The sequence below is a fragment of the Dermacentor albipictus genome, chromosome 7 (genome assembly GCF_038994185.2).
Source record: "Dermacentor albipictus isolate Rhodes 1998 colony chromosome 7, USDA_Dalb.pri_finalv2, whole genome shotgun sequence".
Classification (NCBI taxonomy): Eukaryota; Metazoa; Arthropoda; class Arachnida; order Ixodida; family Ixodidae; genus Dermacentor; species Dermacentor albipictus.
Window position 1 is genome coordinate 15,030,129 of NC_091827.1, and position 19,872 is coordinate 15,050,000.

Genomic DNA, 19,872 nt, shown 5'->3' on the forward strand with positions numbered 1-19,872 from the left:
AACACCCGTTGTTTGACTTCAGGATGTCGCCGCGTAATGGACCCGCGCACGGAGGAGGGGAGCAAGCGAGAAGGTATTGCGGTCAGTTTCCCGCAGGAGCAAAACGCCGTCGCCAGAGAAAATGAAAAACTAAAAAGTAAAGGGGGCCACCGCCGGCGAGTGTTGTACTACGTGCTTTGCGCAGAGGCGGGCGAGGCAATTGGAAGGTGGCGGTGTGCGAACATTCTGCTGGGTGGGGGAGAGGCTAATGCCGCTGCAACCGGTGGCCCTGTGTACGGCGTTCTGTTGTTCGGCCGCGGAGGCACAGCACGGCTATGTAATTTACTTTCGCCCGCCTCAACCGAGAGGCAACGTCGGTCTGGCTGCCTGGAACGACATGCGCCCGTAGAAACGGTAGCTCGGCGACGCTGAATGCTTGGCCAAAGCGTATACCATTTTTGGTTCGCTTTTCTTGTTCTTTATTGTCCGTTTCTTTTCTTTAACGGCTTGTGAGATGTAACCAGCGGTATAGGGTGCCTGCGTAGAGCTGAACGAGAAAGCGTTGTATACGGTATCACGATGAGAGACACGCAGGAAATGCCGGCTCACGTGTGCCCACACGTTGAAACCGTGCGGTGACACGATTCCAGAAACCAGAGAATCCGAGTAAAGTCAGTAAACGATGCAGGGAAGCGGAGCTACGGGCGGAAGAAACGGGAGGCACAACAAACTTTTAGTCAACAAACGTTTAGTCAAGGGACTTGTTGCAGATATATATATATATATATATATATATATATATATATATATATATATATATATATATATATATATATATATATATATATATATATATATATATATATATATATATATATATATATATATATATATATATATATATATATATATATATATATTGTTTCTTGCGTTATGGAAAAGTGTAGGCTACCTTGAGAGACCGCCTTGCTTCTGTCCTTTCTCCTCCATATTATTATTATTATTATTATTATTATTATTATTATTATTATTATTATTATTATTATTATTATTATTTCCCATTGATTCTTCCGTAAAATGAGAAGGGAAAGCACGCTGTGCGATGTAAGGCCAACCACGCGACTCGATGACCGTTTGTAATACCAAGGCGCTATGCGGGCAAAACGCTGCAGCAAAGGAGGGGTGATCATTGCACGCCACACGAACGATGGCAGTCGCCCCCATGCCAAACCTAATCTAACACAGCCATGACGTCACGCGGGAAGGCCGGCACTCCATATATACATTTCCATTGGGAACACGGACGAAGCTTAGCGCTAGAAGCTCATTCCAAAACCTCGTTTCCAGTCGGCTTCCTTGCCTGCGCGGCGTCATTTGAAGGATGGTACAGTGCAGGCTTTCTGTTATCTGTGCATACGAATCAAGCGTTTACGTGAAGCGTACCTAAGGTTTGGGGGCGCTATGGATATTGCTTACAAAGGAACGCAAGACGAGTTAGGGTTCTACGCATGCGCAGTGCCTCCGCGCTGCAGGTACACTGTACGACACTTGCCTACACGATCTTGTAGGGTCGAATTCACAAATCTTCGCGTTCGTAAGTGAATGCTCTTTGCCATTCGCTGGCCGACTTTGCCAGTCCAGATGCCCAGCATCAGGACTGGCTGGAATTTGTTCTTACAAACTATCCGAATATCTAGATGAGCTTCTCGGGCTAGTTGGTTTCGATGTTGAGGAATGTTTTTTTTTTTTCTAGCACCACGAGTGAAAGGAAGGGAACAGACGCGCTTGATCTTTCGTCTCTCCTCTTTTTCTTTCATTTGTGGCGCTGAAGAAGCATCCCTCAACATTCTAACATGTGTACAGTGAATAGAAGACCTGATGGATGAGGGGGATGGTCCTACAAACGCCCGTGTCACGTGTGCCGCCGACACAGACACACCGTCGTCGCGCGTGCGGAGAAGAATTGGTCCTGCTCACCCACCGCCAGTGAGCTTCACCGGACATCCGCACTACAGCGACTGCAGCGAGAGTTCGTCGCCGAGGGGCATTCCTTCGGGAGCGGCCCAAGTCCATTAGCCCGGGCGGGCAGGGGGGGCGGGGGGGGGGGGGAGGGCTGGCCTGGGTCGGCGAGGAACAGGGCCGGCACACGGTAGCCGCGGCAATCGCTGGGGGCCCCCGGGGCGTTCTTCTTAATTGGATTTCCCCCTCGCCGCTCCTCACATTCTTGCCCTCCCGGCCGCCGTCGGACGGGGCGAGGAGCTGATTGCGCGTGCGCGAGAGAACGCACCTCGTCGGCGCCCGCCGACCTGATAGCCTCGCGTTGCCCCCCCCCCCCCCCCCCTCCTCCCCCCGCCACTCGTGGTGTGGACACTGTCTGGACGATCGTCTCTTTTCGCGCTTTCGAACGAAACTGGGAGAGGGCGGCCGATATGTTCTCTCTCCATCTCCGCTACGGGCCTGTCCATTTCGGAAGCTCTCTTGACACAATAACTTTCCGGCGAAGTCAGTTTCCTTGAGACCAGTCTGAAAATAAGGAGAAAGTCGTTACACAAACTTGCTAACTCAGCGTCGCCCCGGAAGCGACACGCGAGGAGTCGAGATCGGTTGCGAAATTAGTAAATTTAAGAACGCTAGTTTGCTGTGCAGTACGACTACGGGTGTGAAACGCACGACGTGGAGTGACGTGAGACCGGAGCAACCGTCGACCGCACTTCGAGCAGACGGCGTCGTGGGCACTACGCGCATGTGCAAGAAAGCAGAAGATTATTGTCCAGACGGTCCAGACTGGGCGCTTATTAATCAACCCGGAAGGAAAGCCACTGCTGCAGACGACGCTCACTGTGTAATGTCGTCGTCTGGTCTTGCATACTACCTCGCATATTACGTGACTGTATACGTCACGCCTAATAATGGCCCGTGCCGCGTATTAAGAGATATTTCATCGAACCCCCGTTGGAAGCAAGCGCACTTTTACCGTGCAGAGTTGGTGCAGATGGGCTAAATAACGTACAGTCACTTGTTTTGCTTGAGTACAATTATGGCGTACTTGACAAGTGGTGGATCTTCACAGGCCGTTCATCATCTCAATAACGCCTTTCGTTCAAGTATACAGTACCGTCGAATAATATTGCACATTTGATAACGTAAAGGCGTCTATCGCATTCAGTAGAAAAGAGATCGGTGGTGGTATAGGCGGTTGCCGCACGCCAGCTCGAGTGGTATACGCAGAACGCTCATTAAAATGAGTAGCCGACAGCTGGGTCCACGCTTCCCTAACCTACTAGTTAGCCCGTCGCTGGATGTCTCTATTCTTGTTTCTACATATATATTTTTTCCTTCACTGAGTGAGCAGCGCTCGGTCTGACAAAAGCCAAAAAGAAGGGAAAAAAAATACGCATCGTGTGAGTCCCTTCTCGTGTTGTTGTGAACGCTATCTCTCCATCCCCCCCCCCCTTTTTTTTTGCCCTGTAAGCACGAACTCGTTTGTTAGCACGCCTGGGTCCGAACCCCCCGCTGTGCTCATTATCTCGCTCAGGCGCATCGCCGGGCCTCTCTCACCAAGAATGTGCAGCACTGAGCGCTCGGGCACATGTGCACGCACGCAACGCAGACGAAGGATTACCGTGGGAGGTGGGCCTGCGCGGACAGAACAGGAGCACAGCACACACAAACACACACATGACAGTGGAAGGACCTGTTCCGAGTTCAATTTGAATGCATAATGGAGCGAATGAAGAATGCGCCGGCGACAAATTCCTCGGGCCGCCCAACGGCCCTCCGCAAAGGAGATCTCGACCGCCTGGACCACAGTAGCCTATCGGGGACGCCGATCGCATAAATTCGCGGCAAAGAGTGTGTAATGGGGCAGGGCGGCCGTTTAGCAGAGATAGGGAGAACTTTTCGCTACCATTTCTTTTTTTTGCTTCCTCGTTTTACTTCGGACCGCTTTTGTGCCTTCGGGCCAAGGTTTCACTCCTAAAGACTATAAGGCATGGGGGCTTTCAAACCGGCATGAGTAAGGGCTGGCCGGACATTTCATTGACCTGCGCAGTTTCATGCGCGTTTGCGGGCTCATGCACCTCGAACGAATGACCAGCTACTTCTTTTTTCCCTCCCTCTCTTGGTACCCGAGTACGTCGACATGCTTCTATGAAGTCCCAGAGTTGTTTAAAGGAAGAAAGCTAGGGGTCGAGCTCAGTGACTATATGTTATGGACAGATATCGTCTTGAATCGCAAGATTACTGATTCATGGGAGACAGTGTGGTGTCAACTGGCCCGAGACAGGGGTACTTGGAGATCGACGGGAGAGGCTTTCGTGCTCCAGTGAACACAATTTAGGTTGCTGCCGGTGACGATTATGATGATGATCTTTTTGAAGCACCACACCGGGCAAAGCGGCCTTCACGCTTCAGGACCAGCTCTCTCCTGCTTCTTTGTTGTGCGTTTTGCAGAGTTCAAAACACCGGTTTGTGACGTTGCTTTTAATTGTCATTTAGTATTTCTTATACAGAACCAATGTCTCGTGTTCTGCTGCTCAGCACGAGACCTCAGGTTCGATACCCGGTCGGAGTGGCAGCACTTATACAGAGGCCAAATGCAAATTACGCTCGTGTATTTAGATTTAGGTGTGCGTTAAAGAACACCGGCTGACTGCCTAGTCCGTCATTACGGCGTCTCCCATAGTCTGCTGTACAGTTCCGGCATGTTAAAGAACGCCAATTGAAGACAACAACAACAACAACAACAACAACAACAACAACAACAACAACAACAACAACAACTGATATCTCATGATACCGCTCGAAGGAAACTTTCCGGGGCATCCCTCTGACGCCCCAAGCGCACTTTCCTGTGCGACGCGGAAGCCCTCGGTGAAGGCACGAAACGAGCGAAACACTGAGAAAAAAAAGGACAAATTCCGTCGACTCCCGCTTGGTCATGTCCCACTCGGGAAAGACTCGAAAAGCAGAGAAGGCGGGCTTTGTAAGACGTATCCACCGTAACAGCTGGAGAAAGAGAGGATGCCGTCGTGACAAGATGGGAATGGTGCACGAGACGCTCGATCTATATACGCACTCCGAAACTGTAGCACTTATTTCGCAGGGAACGTGTCCAGGACTTGCGGGTTTGTTTCATTTAGCTTTGGTCAGAGCCTGCAAGAATTCTCCGATGTCATTTGAATATGGCCACTCCACTCGACTTCAGCTCTTTATGTAGCCCCTGTGGCGTAAGGCCTCCGCTCCAAATAACGACCGCCTCTTTGCTACTATAAATGCGTTCACGCTTCGTACTCGACTTCAGTGCATGATGTCAACGCTCAGTGGTTAAACGCTGATGTAGTGCCTTTAGTCTTGTCCAAGGCTTCTCATTGCTTGCTCTTGTACAAGGCGTCTCATTGCGCAGTGGACGATGGGTCGCAGAAATAGTACGTGTTGGACGTCGCTATGGACAATGGGGCAGACATACAGCTATACTCTGTGTAATAGCAAAGCGCAAGCGCGTGGCCTATACGACACTGCCCGCGCCTTCTGCGTCACCACCGTCGCCGCTATCAGCGAAAGTATGAACGTGCGCTGCAAGAATTATACAGACGTCCGTCTTATGCCTCGTCGTTATCGTTAAGAGCACGCTGGTTCGAAAAGGACAAGCGCGTTCATCAATGATTCAGCACTCGCAAACACATTCCATTCGCGCTCATAGCTGCACTGACCGTCTGTGAATGCTCGGGACTCCCCGGATCAACGCGCAAATCATGACTCATTCCCTTCACAATATGGACAAGGTCCGAAGACGGATGTCTTGCCTTCTGCACCGCACGTCTCATATAGATGACTTGCACGACGTCATCGTAGCCCCCATGCTGGTGCACCGGCACAGTGATAAGCTAAGTTCGTGACGTCACGTGAAAGCTATCAATACCTTCTGTCGGTAGCGCCGGTGGTGAAGCAGACGGCACGCGTTCACATACGCTGCATCTTTAGCGCTTCCCGATAGCTTTATCGCTCAGGAATGACATCAGGCTCCCAGGAACGTCAGGGCGAGTCACAATCGAACGCCGGCCACCGCGGGGGGTTCGAAGTGAGACGGAGTCCTTGGAGGCGTCACGGATTTCCGCTCCCGTGGTGTCTTTGTTCGCGCAAGCGGCGAGATCGCAAGAGAGGCGAGGGAACGGAGTTGCGGTTGTCAAAGTGAAATTTATCGACATCTGCAGAGACCGGCGCGCACTGCCTCTCAAGCAGCGCGAGCGTGCGGAAATGCCGACCGCGTCGAACCCCGAAAAGGGCTCGCGTTCTTGGAAGCGCCTTCATTTCGTTTCGCGAAGCTGTCCCCGCGAAAAGAAGCAGCAAGCACCCGGTCGGTCGAGTGAAAGAAGAGCGTGGCAACGATGGGTGGCGAAGATATAGAGGGTTCTCATAATGAGAAAGATCGTCGAATACTGGGCGTTAGAGGTGCTTACGGGATTCCCAGCAAACACGTGAATCAGCTTATACGACACTGCTGCTCAGGTTGAACTCGCAAACGATCACGGCATTGAACGTTTGTACTCTTTCAGAATATTCACCGTTTGAAAGCACAGTTTGTAGACAGGAGGAACTGCGCTTACGTCTCAGATGTCTGCTGAGCCACAGATTCAACAATGAACTTTTGTGACTTCCTCTGTGCATAAGGTGCGATAGGCTACGCAAATGGTTATGCATGTCTACTAGATTGATTTGATGCATGTTACGTCAGCGAAAACTTCAGCTCGACATAATGAGCCCTACAAAGGGGAAGTGGCACGCACCCAACATTATAGCGGCGGTGAACTACAAAGAAAACCCGCAGTTAATAGGTTTCTTCTGCTCCTGGGGATCGAAACCTGCACCAACGATTTACCGAAACGCTCACTGTACCAACCGAGATTAACAAGGAGATAACAGATGGCAGAGCGCGAGCTAGATAATCGACTACTCGATTAATCTGCTTGCGGCGTACGGACCGCTCCTATACCGGGTAGAACAGTTAGAGCGACTGTCTTTTCACTCATATTTTTTTTTTAACCTCTAAATAACTTATGTCCAGGAATATGATGTCCGGTTCGATCCCCAAAGCGGGACAAATTCTCCAATTCCGACTTTTTATTCTCTTTATATCATTATGTTTTTTTGTTTTTTTTTTTTTAATGGAGAACTCGTATACGTTCCTTTGTAGCTTCGTACTATGTTCGGGGGCTGGATGCCAAGTTTTGATGATGATCATGATTATTACAACGAAGGCGATGGTGATCAGGAATTCTACCTTTTGTAGCGCACGTAGCATTCGCTGACTTTCGCAGAAATTGTTTTCTTATAGTGCTGCCAAATTCCTTCTGCGGGGTACGTATTCGAATCACGCTTTTGGATAGAGCTTCAGGCAGGCAGGTATGAAGAGGCAAGAAAAAAGAGAAACAGATGAAAAGCAGACGTAAAGAACAAATAAACAGGTGGCATGCGCGGCTGCTTGGAAATCGCAAGACAGGTAGCGCCGGCTACGGAAACCTCGCTCGTTGTTACACATCGCGGCGCGGGCAGACTCGCTATGCACCACGAGCTCTCTCGATAAGGGAATCGCCAAGGGCAAGGAGTCGGGGTGTGTAATGGGAGGGGGGGTTGAAGGAAATGCCAATCTCGTTGACCGAGGGCGGTTCGGGGCGAAGTTGCTCTCATTTTCTCCAGACGGCGCAACGCACGCACGAAAGCGCACGCACACACTCACTGTGCACGCAGCGTCGCGCAGTAGCGACCTCTGGAGAGATGCGAGTCAATAGCCGAAGGGGATGGGGGGGGGGGGGGTGCACGGAAGAAGAAGCGATGCGTAGAAGAAGAAGAAGCATTCCGGTGGAGGGGAAAGAGAGTGGAGAGGGCCTGCTCGGACAGACGACGAAACAGACGGTGGCGGCCAATGGAGATGCCACCGAGAGCAAGGCGAGGAGGGGCTTCACTCTCTAACGCCATCTTCCTCGTCCTCCTCGCATTCGTCTCATCGCTACGGATTCCGGTATTTCAAAGGGGAGCTTTTAGGAGAACGAGAAAGAGAAGGGGGTGAAGAAGCCAGCCGCCGCGGAGTTCACGCGAGTGCCGGTAGCTCGTTTGGCGCTGGCAAGACGAGCTGACGGTGGCGCGCTGCTGGTGAAAGCAGAAGATAGCGAAATACCGGGGAAAATGCGGAGTCCGTCTCTAAAACAGGTGACATGCGGAACGGAGACGTTGCGCAAATTTTGCGGCGCGCGCGTGATGAGAGCTTAGAAAAAGAACCTAGCCGGTGCATCGTATTGAAAAGATGCACAGCGAACAACGAGACACAGAGAGGAAAAGTCAACGCACTCTACACGCTTCACTCGTTTGTGTCGTCTGCTCTTGTCGTTCGGAGCAGGCGACGCTGCTTCTGTGTGCACGGACGCATGAGTGAGTGGCGCTGAATGCCGTGGCGCTCCTGGAAGCGGTGGAAAACTCGCATTCTTGGAAAGGCGGTGTGACGCTACCTGCCAGGATTCACCGGAATGACGATGTCATAGCCAGAATAATGCCCTACGCTCAGAGTTGTCGATTCTTAGTTGTCGCTGGCCTTTTGATTAGCTCAGACAGCAGGACTGCCTCGGAAAGGCGTTGGTCTCGGTTTCCATCCCCGGACCAGAATGAAGTTTTATTCGACCACGAAGAGAGAGAAAGAAGAAAGCTTTCTGATAAAACATGCGGGTTTTCTTTCTGAGAAAATAAAAATTCGTGATGGTCCGGGGATCAAACTCGGTATCAACGTCTTCCGGGTTTCTCGAAAGCCTGTATGGGATTTTCAGAAAGCTTCGTGGCTGAAGAAAACTCGTGTTGGTCTGAGTCCCGAACTCGAGACTAACGCCTTTTCGGGATGCATGGTCGTTCATATCTGCTTGGTGGCACGCTGAGGTAGACGACAATCTTTCCATTCATGAAACTTCATTAGCCTTGCACATTTCCGCAGAACTGATTTGTCAAAACTGCACACACTACCAAGCTTGTCTCTCTTGAATAACCAAATTCCGCAGTGACCATTTTAAGCCCAAAACCTTGGCCCATTTACAAGTAGCACGTCTTTACTCTCATCGACTTGGAACTTTTTTTCCGTTTGTCGTCGTGCGTTTGTCTTTTACCGCTTCATTCGCAATCTTTGCGACTGTTGTTGCTGCGCTGCTCCAATGAACGCTCGAACATTCGTCAAGTCATACTTTTCGAGTACGTGCAGGCAAGCACTCGGCGTTAGCTGTAATGTCGGCGGGAACGAACTTGCTTGCCTCAAGACTGCAAACACGCAGTGACTCAGCTCACCACCGATCTTATTTTTTTGTTTAAGTGAGTAGGAAAGCTTCGCGTGTGGGGTGCTGAGAGAAATGCAGTCGTCATCTATGCGCACAGCAAACAAACAAGAAAGTGGAGCCGAATGATGAATGCATCGCCGCAGGCATTCCACGTTTCCGGTGACACTAATGGACACTCGCAAATCGAAAGCCAGGGCGAAGGCGCGCTCGGATTATTTTCGGCTCCGAGAAGGCGACTCGAAGTCTAAACGAATGCGAAGAAGTTGTTGAACGGAACGTATCACGGAACATTTGGTTACACTTTGACTCACACGACGGGGTCAGCAGTTAGCGCGACAGGGCGGACGCTGAGGAAGAAGAAGTACCAAAGATTAAAAAAAAAAAGAGAGAGATAGAGAGATGGCGAGTTTTTAGACCCGTCTGAAGGAAGAAAAATTAACGATGCAGCATATATCTCGGGCGGATTCAAAACGAACCCCCCTCCGCCTCTACCTCTGCTGCCGCCCACTTTTCATTCCTCAGCCCCACGATGTCTCGGCGGTTGGGGCGGCTCTTTCATCGCGATAGGGAGAGTGACGAAGCGACCTGCCGTAATGCGCGCGCGCGCGCCATTCAGGTGCGGATAGATACCGAGTGACGAAGCGACCTGTCCTGGAGCCCGCCATTCAGGTGCAGAAAGATGGCGCCCCTCCAATGCGGTGGGCGATCTCGCCGAACGATGCGGAATGGGGGTTGAGAGAGAGAGAGAGAGAGGGAGGGAGTAACATCTATAGGTACTTTGGGAGAGAGCGTGACCAATGCTGCCCGCCCTCTGTCGGCCGCTGGGAAGAAGTTTCCGATGGTCGCGCGACGCGTACGACCATCTGTTCTCGCGGGACATTAAGAGCGCCGCGGATAAGAAATTTCCATCGCTCTCCGGCCGAGACTGCGCGGGCTTTTGCCGCAGGCGCCGTATCTGTCGTTGGAATCGGCGTATCTTTCCCGTCCGTTTTGCCCCCCGATCGTTTTCATCCGCCGCTTCTCTCTCCCAGTAGGTGATCATGAAAGTGCCGGCGGTGACCTGATATAGTATATAATGGTGACGAGGGCGAAGCATCACAACAAATATATGTTTCTCTCTATCTCTCTTTCAATGAGAAGGGCGGAGTAGGGGTCCGCCTAATGAGGGAGAGGAGTGTTTCACTGATACTTGCTAAAAGGCATCACGACTTAAGCTTTCTCGCAACTGGACGAGCGGTGTTTTGTGTGACTGCTGGAGAGGTCCCGTGACGCCTTTTTCTCGCTGACTCCAGCTGCGCGCAGATGCCCTTACTACTAAGTAAACACGTGACAGCAGAAACGTCAGCTCGGAAGGCAATATGAAAAACGAAATATAGTAACGACATCGACCAAATGCAGAGTCGAACTTCAGAGCACCAATCACGCTTGTCTGGTCGAAGTTGGCAAGTGCAGCCATGGTAGCGGTCGTTCTAATCGATACCGCCTTAATGGATCAAATTTTCCTGCATTTGTGGCGCTTGTGCCGACCTTTTGAAATCTGGCTTTTGGGGAATACAGAAAATATAGAAAAAACGAAAGTGCGACTTGATCTTCGGGAGTCTTCGGTTTTGGCTCCCCAAGATCTCAATCCCTCAGGACTCAAAGTTCTTGTCATGTCATGTCGTGTCATGTGCGTTTGATTTTGTAGCTTTGCTGCACGACACCAAAGCCAAAGGCGAAGCGTACTTTTATGCGAAGCATATTACGAGAGCTCAACCCAGCTCCTCAGGCGCGGCGGTGTCGCCTTCAATACCACGTGACACCGTGACGTCACGACAGAGGAGAAACGGGGCTCCAACTCGCGCCGTCGCGGCTGTATATAAGCAGCTGTGCTTGCCTCTGCTAGACACTCACGAGGTGAGATGCCTCCTGGAGACAGAGCTGCTCGTTGGAATGCGAAGCGAAGGTTGCGGCGTGCTACAGAGACTGATTTTATAGGTGGCTTTGGCTCAACTCTAGCAAGATGGGCTGGGTGGGAATCGAACCAGGGTCTCCGGAGTGTGAGACGGAGACGCTACCACTGAGCCACGAGTACGATTCTTCAAAGCGGTACAAAAGCGCCTCTAGTGAATGTGGTGTTGCCTTAGAAACGAGCTGTTTCTAAGGCTCAGGCGTGCGTCGCTTGCTCAGGCGCACATTTGGTTGCTGCGCCGAACGCTGCGTTGCTCGACGCTCACCGCGTCCAATGCGGGGTGCGTAGTCGCTGCGCCGTAGCCCATTGTCTTACACCCCTTGGCGGGTCGACGGGAACGCTGTCGCGTTCCACTCTTGAAGGCGAAGCAGAGTAACGCATGTTGTTTCTTCGTCTAGCCGAACCAAATATAGCCAAGCAACAGCAGTTCACCAGGCTAAACAGTGGTTCAACAACTAGAATAAAGGCTAGTATGCTTCGCATCCTGGGCTTAACCTTAGCTAAGCCACAGACATTTTTTTCACAAGGCTCTTCAGGCTATCTTTAAGCACGCAAGTAATGTCAACTCCCTACGTGATGTGAATTGGGAAGTCACGGAATAGAAGACGATATATCTATACAACATTTTCCCATGCTGCGGTAACACACGTAGAGCTTTGTCATTGTGCATGTCTTCCGATACCTAAACATGCAATGCGGTGCTTTACCACGCTTCCCTCTGCATAAACGTCTGCAATGTGATTTCACGCCGCATATGGAAATGCAAAGAAAATCAAAGTGCGCCTTGCCCTTCTTCTTTTAAATCATCCAGAAGAGTAGAATTCGGCAAGTTCGAGCTTTCAGAAACGTGGCTTTCTGTGCCAGTACCACGCAAGGCAGCGCTTCTTCGCCATGCCAGTTCTCACTATGGACTCTCATCCACATCGACACGACCGTTCAGCCCGCGTTATATTGTCATGTACACTCATCTGCCTTCATCACGGTAAGGAGCGAGAGAACGCAAGCGCGGACGCGTATGCATGTCATCCAGCGTGACACCTCCGGGGGAAAGAAAAGATGACACACTCGACTGCTGTGGCAAGACAAGTCGACGCGGGTTGCAGGCTCAGCCCGTCACTCTTGGCTTCTATACAGCGCTCAGACACAACAAGGTGCGCGCCCTTCCACGTACAGAGCGAGCCTCGTAAAGCATTCCCCGTGACAAGTGCCTGTGTAGCGCGTCACAAGAGCCTCAAAAAAAAAAAAAACGGATCCAGTCGGTCGGGCTGACTGAATGACTGACGGGTGTCGGCAGACGGGACGGACCCTTGTCGCAGCAGATCGCGCGCGTAAAAAACGTCACCGGCGATTTTCCGTTGCCGCGCCGACGAATCCGGCCGGCTGCGGAGTCGGCGAGGCGAGGTGGGATTCGAACCCGGCGCCGGAGACACGCGCCGGTGGAGGAAGCCTTGAGACGCGGCGGTACATGGCGGCGAAGGACGGACAAGAGGAAGTAAACAGAACGAAAGACCCGCGGAAACGGGGCACGCGGTTTTTCTCTCCTATCTGTTTTTTCTCTTTCTTCTTCTTCTTCTTCTTTTAAGCGCGTCGCTCCATCGAGCCAACGGCTGGAGACCAGACCGCCGAGGAGCGTGAGGCGAAACCAGGGCTCGTGGCAGGAGTGAAAACCCAGCGCTCGGAAATGAGGAAGAGAAGAGACGAAGGGGGGGGGGGGGGCGGAATCCAAAAAACGCGCCAAGGTGAAGAGGAACTTCGAGGCAGCCGCCGCCTTCCGGAAGTAATCAAGAACACATTTCCCCCGCCGCTGCCGCCGTGGCCGCGGTTGATGCCGCTCGCACGACGTGGGACGGAAGACCGTGAAAAATAATTTTGAAAATTCGTTTCTCCGGTGTTTTTTTTTTTTGTACCTTCCGTGTAGCTGTCCCGTCTCTTCCCGGCGTTCTCCGAGGGCCCGAGTCGCGTGATAAGCCTCCTATAGCCGACCAACGCATGATAAAAAAATAAAGAAATGAAAGGAAAGTGTGGGTTCGAATCTGGAAAGGCGAAGCCGCGGGGAGTGGCGCGGAGGCTGTGTCGCGCTCCCTGTCCGGAAGAAGCAGAAGAAGAAGCTGGCAAGGAAGTCGCTCTATTTATAAAAAGGCTAGACGAGGAGGAACGCGTGCATCCGCGGTGTCGGCCGCGAGGGCGGGGGCGTTCTTTTAAAAAAAGTGAGTAATTAGGCAAAAGCGCGCGCGACCTAGAAGCCGCTTCTTTAAGAACTGGCGAAATGAAATTCCGCTGCCCCCCCCCTTCCCCCCACCAAAAGAAAGAAGAAAATTGAGAAAGAAAACAAGAAAAAGAAACGGAGACCTTGCACGTGCCAATGCGTGCTCCATCCATGCAGACCGCGGGAGACTTCCAGGGGAAGAAGGCGCTTTCTGAGCTCCACGCGGGAAGAAGGAGCTTGCGACACGAGGTTCTAAGTTGGCCGAGAAAGAAGAAGAGAAACCTTCTCTTATGGAGAGCTCGAGGCAGGCACGTGGTGTAAGAGGAGGAGAGGGGGCGGGGCTACATGCGCTGCAGGCTGAGGGAGGGCTGGGGGGGTTACGCGCTCGAGGCTTTTTAAGAAACTCTCCGCTGCTGTATACGGGCGCGAGCACAGGAGTCAACCTTGTGGCGCGTAGACTCGGGAGTGCTAGATGAATGAATGGAGGCCGCAGAGCTAGTGGAGGCGCGAGATCGCGGCAAGTGGAGCGGGAGGACTCGGTCACGACGTCGCGCCGCCCTCGGAGGGCCTTCCGTCGAGATCTTTAAACGAAACGCGCATGCGGAGGGAGTCGGTTGCAGCCCAATTCTGTACGGTGTCGCACCCCCCCCCCCCGCCGTTACTCCCCCCCCTCCATCTACACCCCCCTCCTCTTTATAGGACTCGCTCGCTCCAAAAAATTCGTCCCCACGAGGATAGGATGACTGCGGACCGCTTCCGGTTCCGGCCTGCATGGTCGCACGAACGCGCGCCGAGATGGGAGGTATAGGGGGAGGAGGAGGTGGTGAAATCAGCTTTTAAAAAATGAACCCGACGACTATTCCTAGCTTTTCTGGTTCGTAATTACGTTTATTTTATTTTTTTTTCGTCCGCACGAACGCGATGGAAGGAGAAAGAAAGAGCGTTATAATTGGACCAATATCGAAGCAGGGAGCCCATGTGGAAGCGTCAGCTGGAGAAGGAGGGACGTTCCTATTCCTGTCGCGTGTACCGACCCATGGTCACATGCGGCCAGGGGCCGAGTTCGTGGGCACGATTATAAGTGGCTCTGCGTAACGCCACGAGCGAGTACTATAGAAAGTATACTCCATAGTATACTGCTCTAATACTTGTCGAGAATGCTCGAGCGCATGATTTATATTCGCGGCACCGCCGCCTGTTATCGTACAATGGCGCTTTACGATCCTGCTCGAAGTCGATCATTGGGTATTTCTTTCATTAACGCGCGGGCTGCGCTGTCAGCAGTTATTAATATCGGCTATGAGAACTGTACAGTATACACTATGAAAATGTTTGCACCCTCAAGGGTGTTTTCTTGTCGCACTGGTAACGCCCTTGCCGTTGGGGCCTTACCAAATTTATGGAAGCCGACAATGGAGCTCTAACTAGTCGTGTGATAACAAAATACGTAGTTGAAATATGTAAACATTCTGACAGCCTTGGATGCACACAAATATCTCACAAGAGAATTTTACAAGGAGAGATGTGTAACTCACACATCGGATATTCCCGTGCGCCCAAGGCTGTCAGAGTAATTACATAGCTTTCAACTACGTCTTCTGTCATCGCACGTCTAGTTAGAACTCCGTTGTCATCCTCTATAAATGTTTGTAAAGCCCTAACGGTAATGGTGTTACCAGTGTACACAGCCCGTTATGAAAACGTACACGTACGCTGTTCGCGCGCAAGTGCAATTCCACTATGTACCGCACCATTATGTGTTGTCGACAAGCACGAGGTTGCTTATATATCATGTGGTTTTCTTCTATTTTTCGCAGAGGTCGTTCACTCTGATCCTGGAGGCGCTCCATCACAACAATTACACTGAACCCTGTGAGTATCACTCTTCTTCAATGTCAAACTCGTGATACTTTATTTCGTCGTTAAATTCCTGCGTGCACGCAAAAAAAGGAGAAAAAAAAAAGTTCGACCGTTAATTCAGAACACGTATTAGAAGACATCAATATTAGATTTTAGATACCGCGTTGGAAACTGGCCTGGAACTACAGGTTCGTTATGAGACAGTGCATGTGGACAGTGGAACAGTGGGTGGACAGTGGAGCAGTGTGTGTGTGTGAAGTCAGCAATTTCCTGCCACGTTAATCGAAGAACGCTGATGTCTCAAACCGCTATAGGTTATTCGTGTGTGGAGACTCACTGCGGCGTCAGTCGCGTCAGCGCGTTGTGTGCCCACGTGATCACCAAATGTAGACGAAATGTTGGCACAGGACTGAGGGTACCTACCCTCTCCTCCGGTTCTCTCGAGTCGTCTTCATTTTCCAAGTACCCTACGGTCTACCATAATTTGTAGTCGCACGCAAATTTCAGAAAATGCTCCAAGTCCACAGCGAACTCAACGGCGGCTACGACAATGACACAATTTGTCGTACGGGAGTCAAACGCCATATCGTCGTCAAAACTCGTCTTGTATACCCGTATCACATACAATCGACTTCTGGAGGGAGTCCCTCCGGCCTCTTAACCCTGAATTATTTCGCTAGACGGAACACGTATTTACGTATATAAAGGAATGCTAGATACACAGATTGCATCAGCACACTGCAAATGAGCGAAACGTACACCCTCGTGAGTTACCAAGTTCGCGTTCAGGTATTCTCTCCATAACAAATTGCCGACATAAACTAGGCGGTGCGTCCAAACGCATACTTTTGAGGGTTGCAGTCAACGCCGCGCCAAAGAAGCAGCAGCAGCAGCAGCGACAGCAACAGCCACGTTGGCGCTGTCTAGAGACGCTAACATCGGCGACGCGTCGCGGCTCCAGTTCACACGGGAAACCCCTTCAAGTGGAGCGAAATTAATGGCGCCACGTCTCGGGGGAACAAAGATCGGCCCTTTTGTGCGCGCGAGACGCTGTATTATACGCCAGGCAAGCACGTCTCTGCAGTCGTCCACAAGGCTGCGTGCGCGGGCGACAAAGAAAGGAATACGTCCTCGGGCTAACGACGCCAAGAGCCTGGAATACACTTTCGGATACTGCGCAAATTTCGTTGAACCGACGGTGAAAAAAAAAAAAAGAATTTAGAGCGGCACCACTCGGGGAGGAGTCTCGGGAGTCGCTTTGCGGAATGCGGGAGCGACGCATGGCGCAGTCGAAAAGATAACGCGTGTGCTCTCCCGCCGACAGCGCCACCATGCGATCGCCGATAAGATCAGTTCGCGGGGGGGGGAGGGGAGGGGGTACTCTCGGCCGAAAGACAAATGAAGCTTGTTTTTTGGCGTTTCTTCCCCCCCCCCCCACTCCTTCTTCCTTTTTAAGCAGTCTTACTTTGTGAGCGACCTCCTCCTTTGCTATTCTGAGCATCACCTGAAGGTATTCCACGTAAGTCTGAGAGCGCGCCGTCGCTGTATAGCTCCCGGGATCTGTCCGCACGTGTACTTTAGTTATTATTTTTTTTTTACGATTCTCCAAATTTACGTGGTTTCCCGAGAAGTCCGCTGCTCCCATTCCCGTGACGCTTTCGTTTCCGAAAGCATGCCGATGTGGCTAAGAGACCCACCGCACGCAGCAGCTGTAGCGATAGTCGGCCCAGCGCGCCTCCGTGGCCTCCTCGAATCTCGCTTCTGTATGCGAAGACGCCGTGTACACCTTATCTGCAGTGCAGGAAAGAGAAACTCTTCCATCAGCGCCACTATCAGAGATGCTTGGTCACGTCAAATCTGGACAAGGATCTCCTCAGAAATGACCCTTTAAGTCCCGATTTCTTTTTTCTTCTTTAGCATCTCTCTCGCGAGCCCCAGAAGTGCCTGAAAGGAACGGCTTCAGAGACTCCGCGCAGAAGCAAAGACAAGCTCCAACAAAATTGCACATAGTGGGGAAGTCGCTTCGCGTAAGTGGCGGTTCGGAGTGCTTATACACTGCTCCGAGCAAGTGTATATACAGACATTTAAAAAAGTCGAGTCTTCGCTGCATTACTCGCTTTCTGAGCCATTAACCGCGGCGGACGCGTATCGCGAACAGGGCCCGAGACGGTTGCAAGTTCTGGCGATAAAACTCAAAATGAAAATTCTTCTCATGGCTTTCAGAGATGTTACCGCATGGCGCATAATGTAGCGGAAAGAATTGCACTCACGTTTGCGCCCAGCGCTTGAAGCGTTTCGTGTGACGCTGAAGTGGACTATAAAATAAGTTAAACGAGAAGTACGTGATAGTGACAAACAGAAATCAGCCGCATGATATGGCTGGTTCACAATATAGACAGCGGTCGACGATTTTTTGTTTTCGTCTACCAGCATTAAAACATCAACCCTCGTATTGGCTTGCAATGGCTGCTTAAAATGTCACTTGCTTCGTATCACGCTTTACTCCACTGCATATTTAGGAATGAAGCAAGGGAGCAGCGATGCGAAGCCTGCACTGTGATTTCCGTGCGGAATATTATCGTTTGGCCATCGGCAATGCCATGCTGCATACAACAAACTCTAGTTACAACGAAATCCCCTCATTCGAAGTTTTTAACGTTCTCGCGTTACTATAACTCCTTCGCCTCTAACAAAATACTGACTATAACGAAATAAATTTCCTGTCCAGATTACTTCGTTACAACGAGGGTTTACTGAGGTACCGTTCACGTGCTCCAGTTCTCGTCAGGTCCCCGAAACAGGGCTCGGCCAGTACTTCAATACGGGCACTAGCTGAGTTCGCCCAATGAAAGTTGTACATGTGCTTCACTTGAAAATATTGTTGCTTTGTAGATGGAGATATGTTGCTAATTTTTGGTAAAGACGTCAACGATAGCATTTCGGCTTCGGCAGCTCGGGTCGCTATATTTACTTGAATTCGTGGAGCAATCTTACGAACATTTGAACTGTCGCACGTACTAAGTGCTACATTTTGTACTAGTAAAGCACGCTGTCACTCCAAACACTTCATAAGTTCCACTTAGAATAAGTCTAACCTCGATATAACGAATATGGCTGTAACAAATTATCTGATATAACGAAAGAAATTAGAAAAACATCGCCGAAATTAATGTCTTGTCACGATCATATGCTTACAACGAATATCGGACGTAAGGCAATTTAGTGTCGGATGAGATTTCGTTATAACGAGATTCGACCGGTGCTGCAATGAGTCATGCGGCAATGCATTGCCTGGTCAGTATTAATGAATAGCCGGAAATCGGCGCATGTCGGGAGCATATGGTGCTGGCATCTTCGCCCGACAAAAAAAGAACGGCTTTGACAGCCACTCTTCGTTAACGGCTGTAACGTGCGTACCCATACGCATCACCGGGAGAGAATAAGGGTCCGCGCAGGCACAAGGGGTCCGCTAGTTTGTCGCCCGGTCATCGACCCGTCAACCCTGACCTTGCACCACGTGTATCTCGAGCACACACACGCACACAAAAAAACCTCAGTTCCTCTTGCCACTGTCTCTTCTTCTTTTTATCCTCTCCCCCAACACCGCGCGTCTCTCCTATGGTGACGCCAGCCATGCTGTGTTTTAGGCATCACTTATTCGCCACCTTTTTTTTTTGGTCCCCGTTGTTTTGCCAGCGGGGATGTACAAACACGTGGCAGTCGACACGCAAGAGAACGCCCGCATACACAACAACCGACGCCGCACAGTAAGGAACCTGCGCGGGTAAGAGGAGGGGGGGGGGGGGGGGGCGCTTGTCGCATATGCAACCATACGCAACGCCCTTTTTATTTTCCTTCCCCAGCCCATCTACGCGGGAGCGATGGCCGAGCGCAGAGTCCCAAAATAATACCGTCCCAATCGCTTTGGCCGCAAGCGCAGGCACTATAGCAGGTCCGCGTGCTTTTTTTAGGGAACCCGGAAGGAACACTGTCCCTCTCTCGCCGGTGTGGGGACAAAAGACGCGACCAAAAAGAAAAAAAAAAGCGACAGAGACGAAAAAAAAAAGTGTCCTGCGTTGCTGTCAGCTTCCGGCGGGCAAGCGGTGATCCTTGCGTCCTTCCCGCCACAGCAGCATCTAAATAATGCGTGTTCCAACGCTGCGGCTGAGGAGCGCCGTCAACTTGCCGAACGGGGAGGGGGGGTCAAAGGTCGAATCGACCGCGAGTGCGGCATCCGCGCTGTTCACGTGTTCTGTCGAGCACACGCTCCTCTTTATTTTTTATGCAAGTAGCCGGAGAAGATGAGCGGGTGAATTAACGACGCAACGAACGGCAATAGTTTCGTCAAACGAAGATGATCACTTTCCGCACGTATTCGCTCAGCGAGTGTGAAAAAAAGAAGGAAAGCGGTGAACTTTATGGGGGGAAATAAAGGGAAAAAAAGGGATTTATCCTTAAGAATAGTGGGGGGAGGGGGGGGGAAAGAAGACGAAAAAAGAAGAAGACACGACCGAGAATGTGTCTTCGTGTCGTTTTTCAATTAAATCACGGGCCAACTATCGCACTAA

At 51.1% G+C, this 19,872-nt stretch overlaps 1 protein-coding gene across 1 annotated transcript in view; it reads left to right on the forward strand.

Annotated features, from left to right (window-relative positions):
* Positions 1-19,872, forward strand: part of LOC135914373 (protein jagged-1a-like) — a 118,054-nt gene that overhangs the window by 72,351 nt on the left and 25,831 nt on the right. The window contains exon 2 of the mRNA XM_065447185.2: positions 15,262-15,316. Coding sequence (XP_065303257.2) covers positions 15,262-15,316 — 55 coding nt within the window. The remainder of the gene's footprint in view (positions 1-15,261; positions 15,317-19,872) is intronic.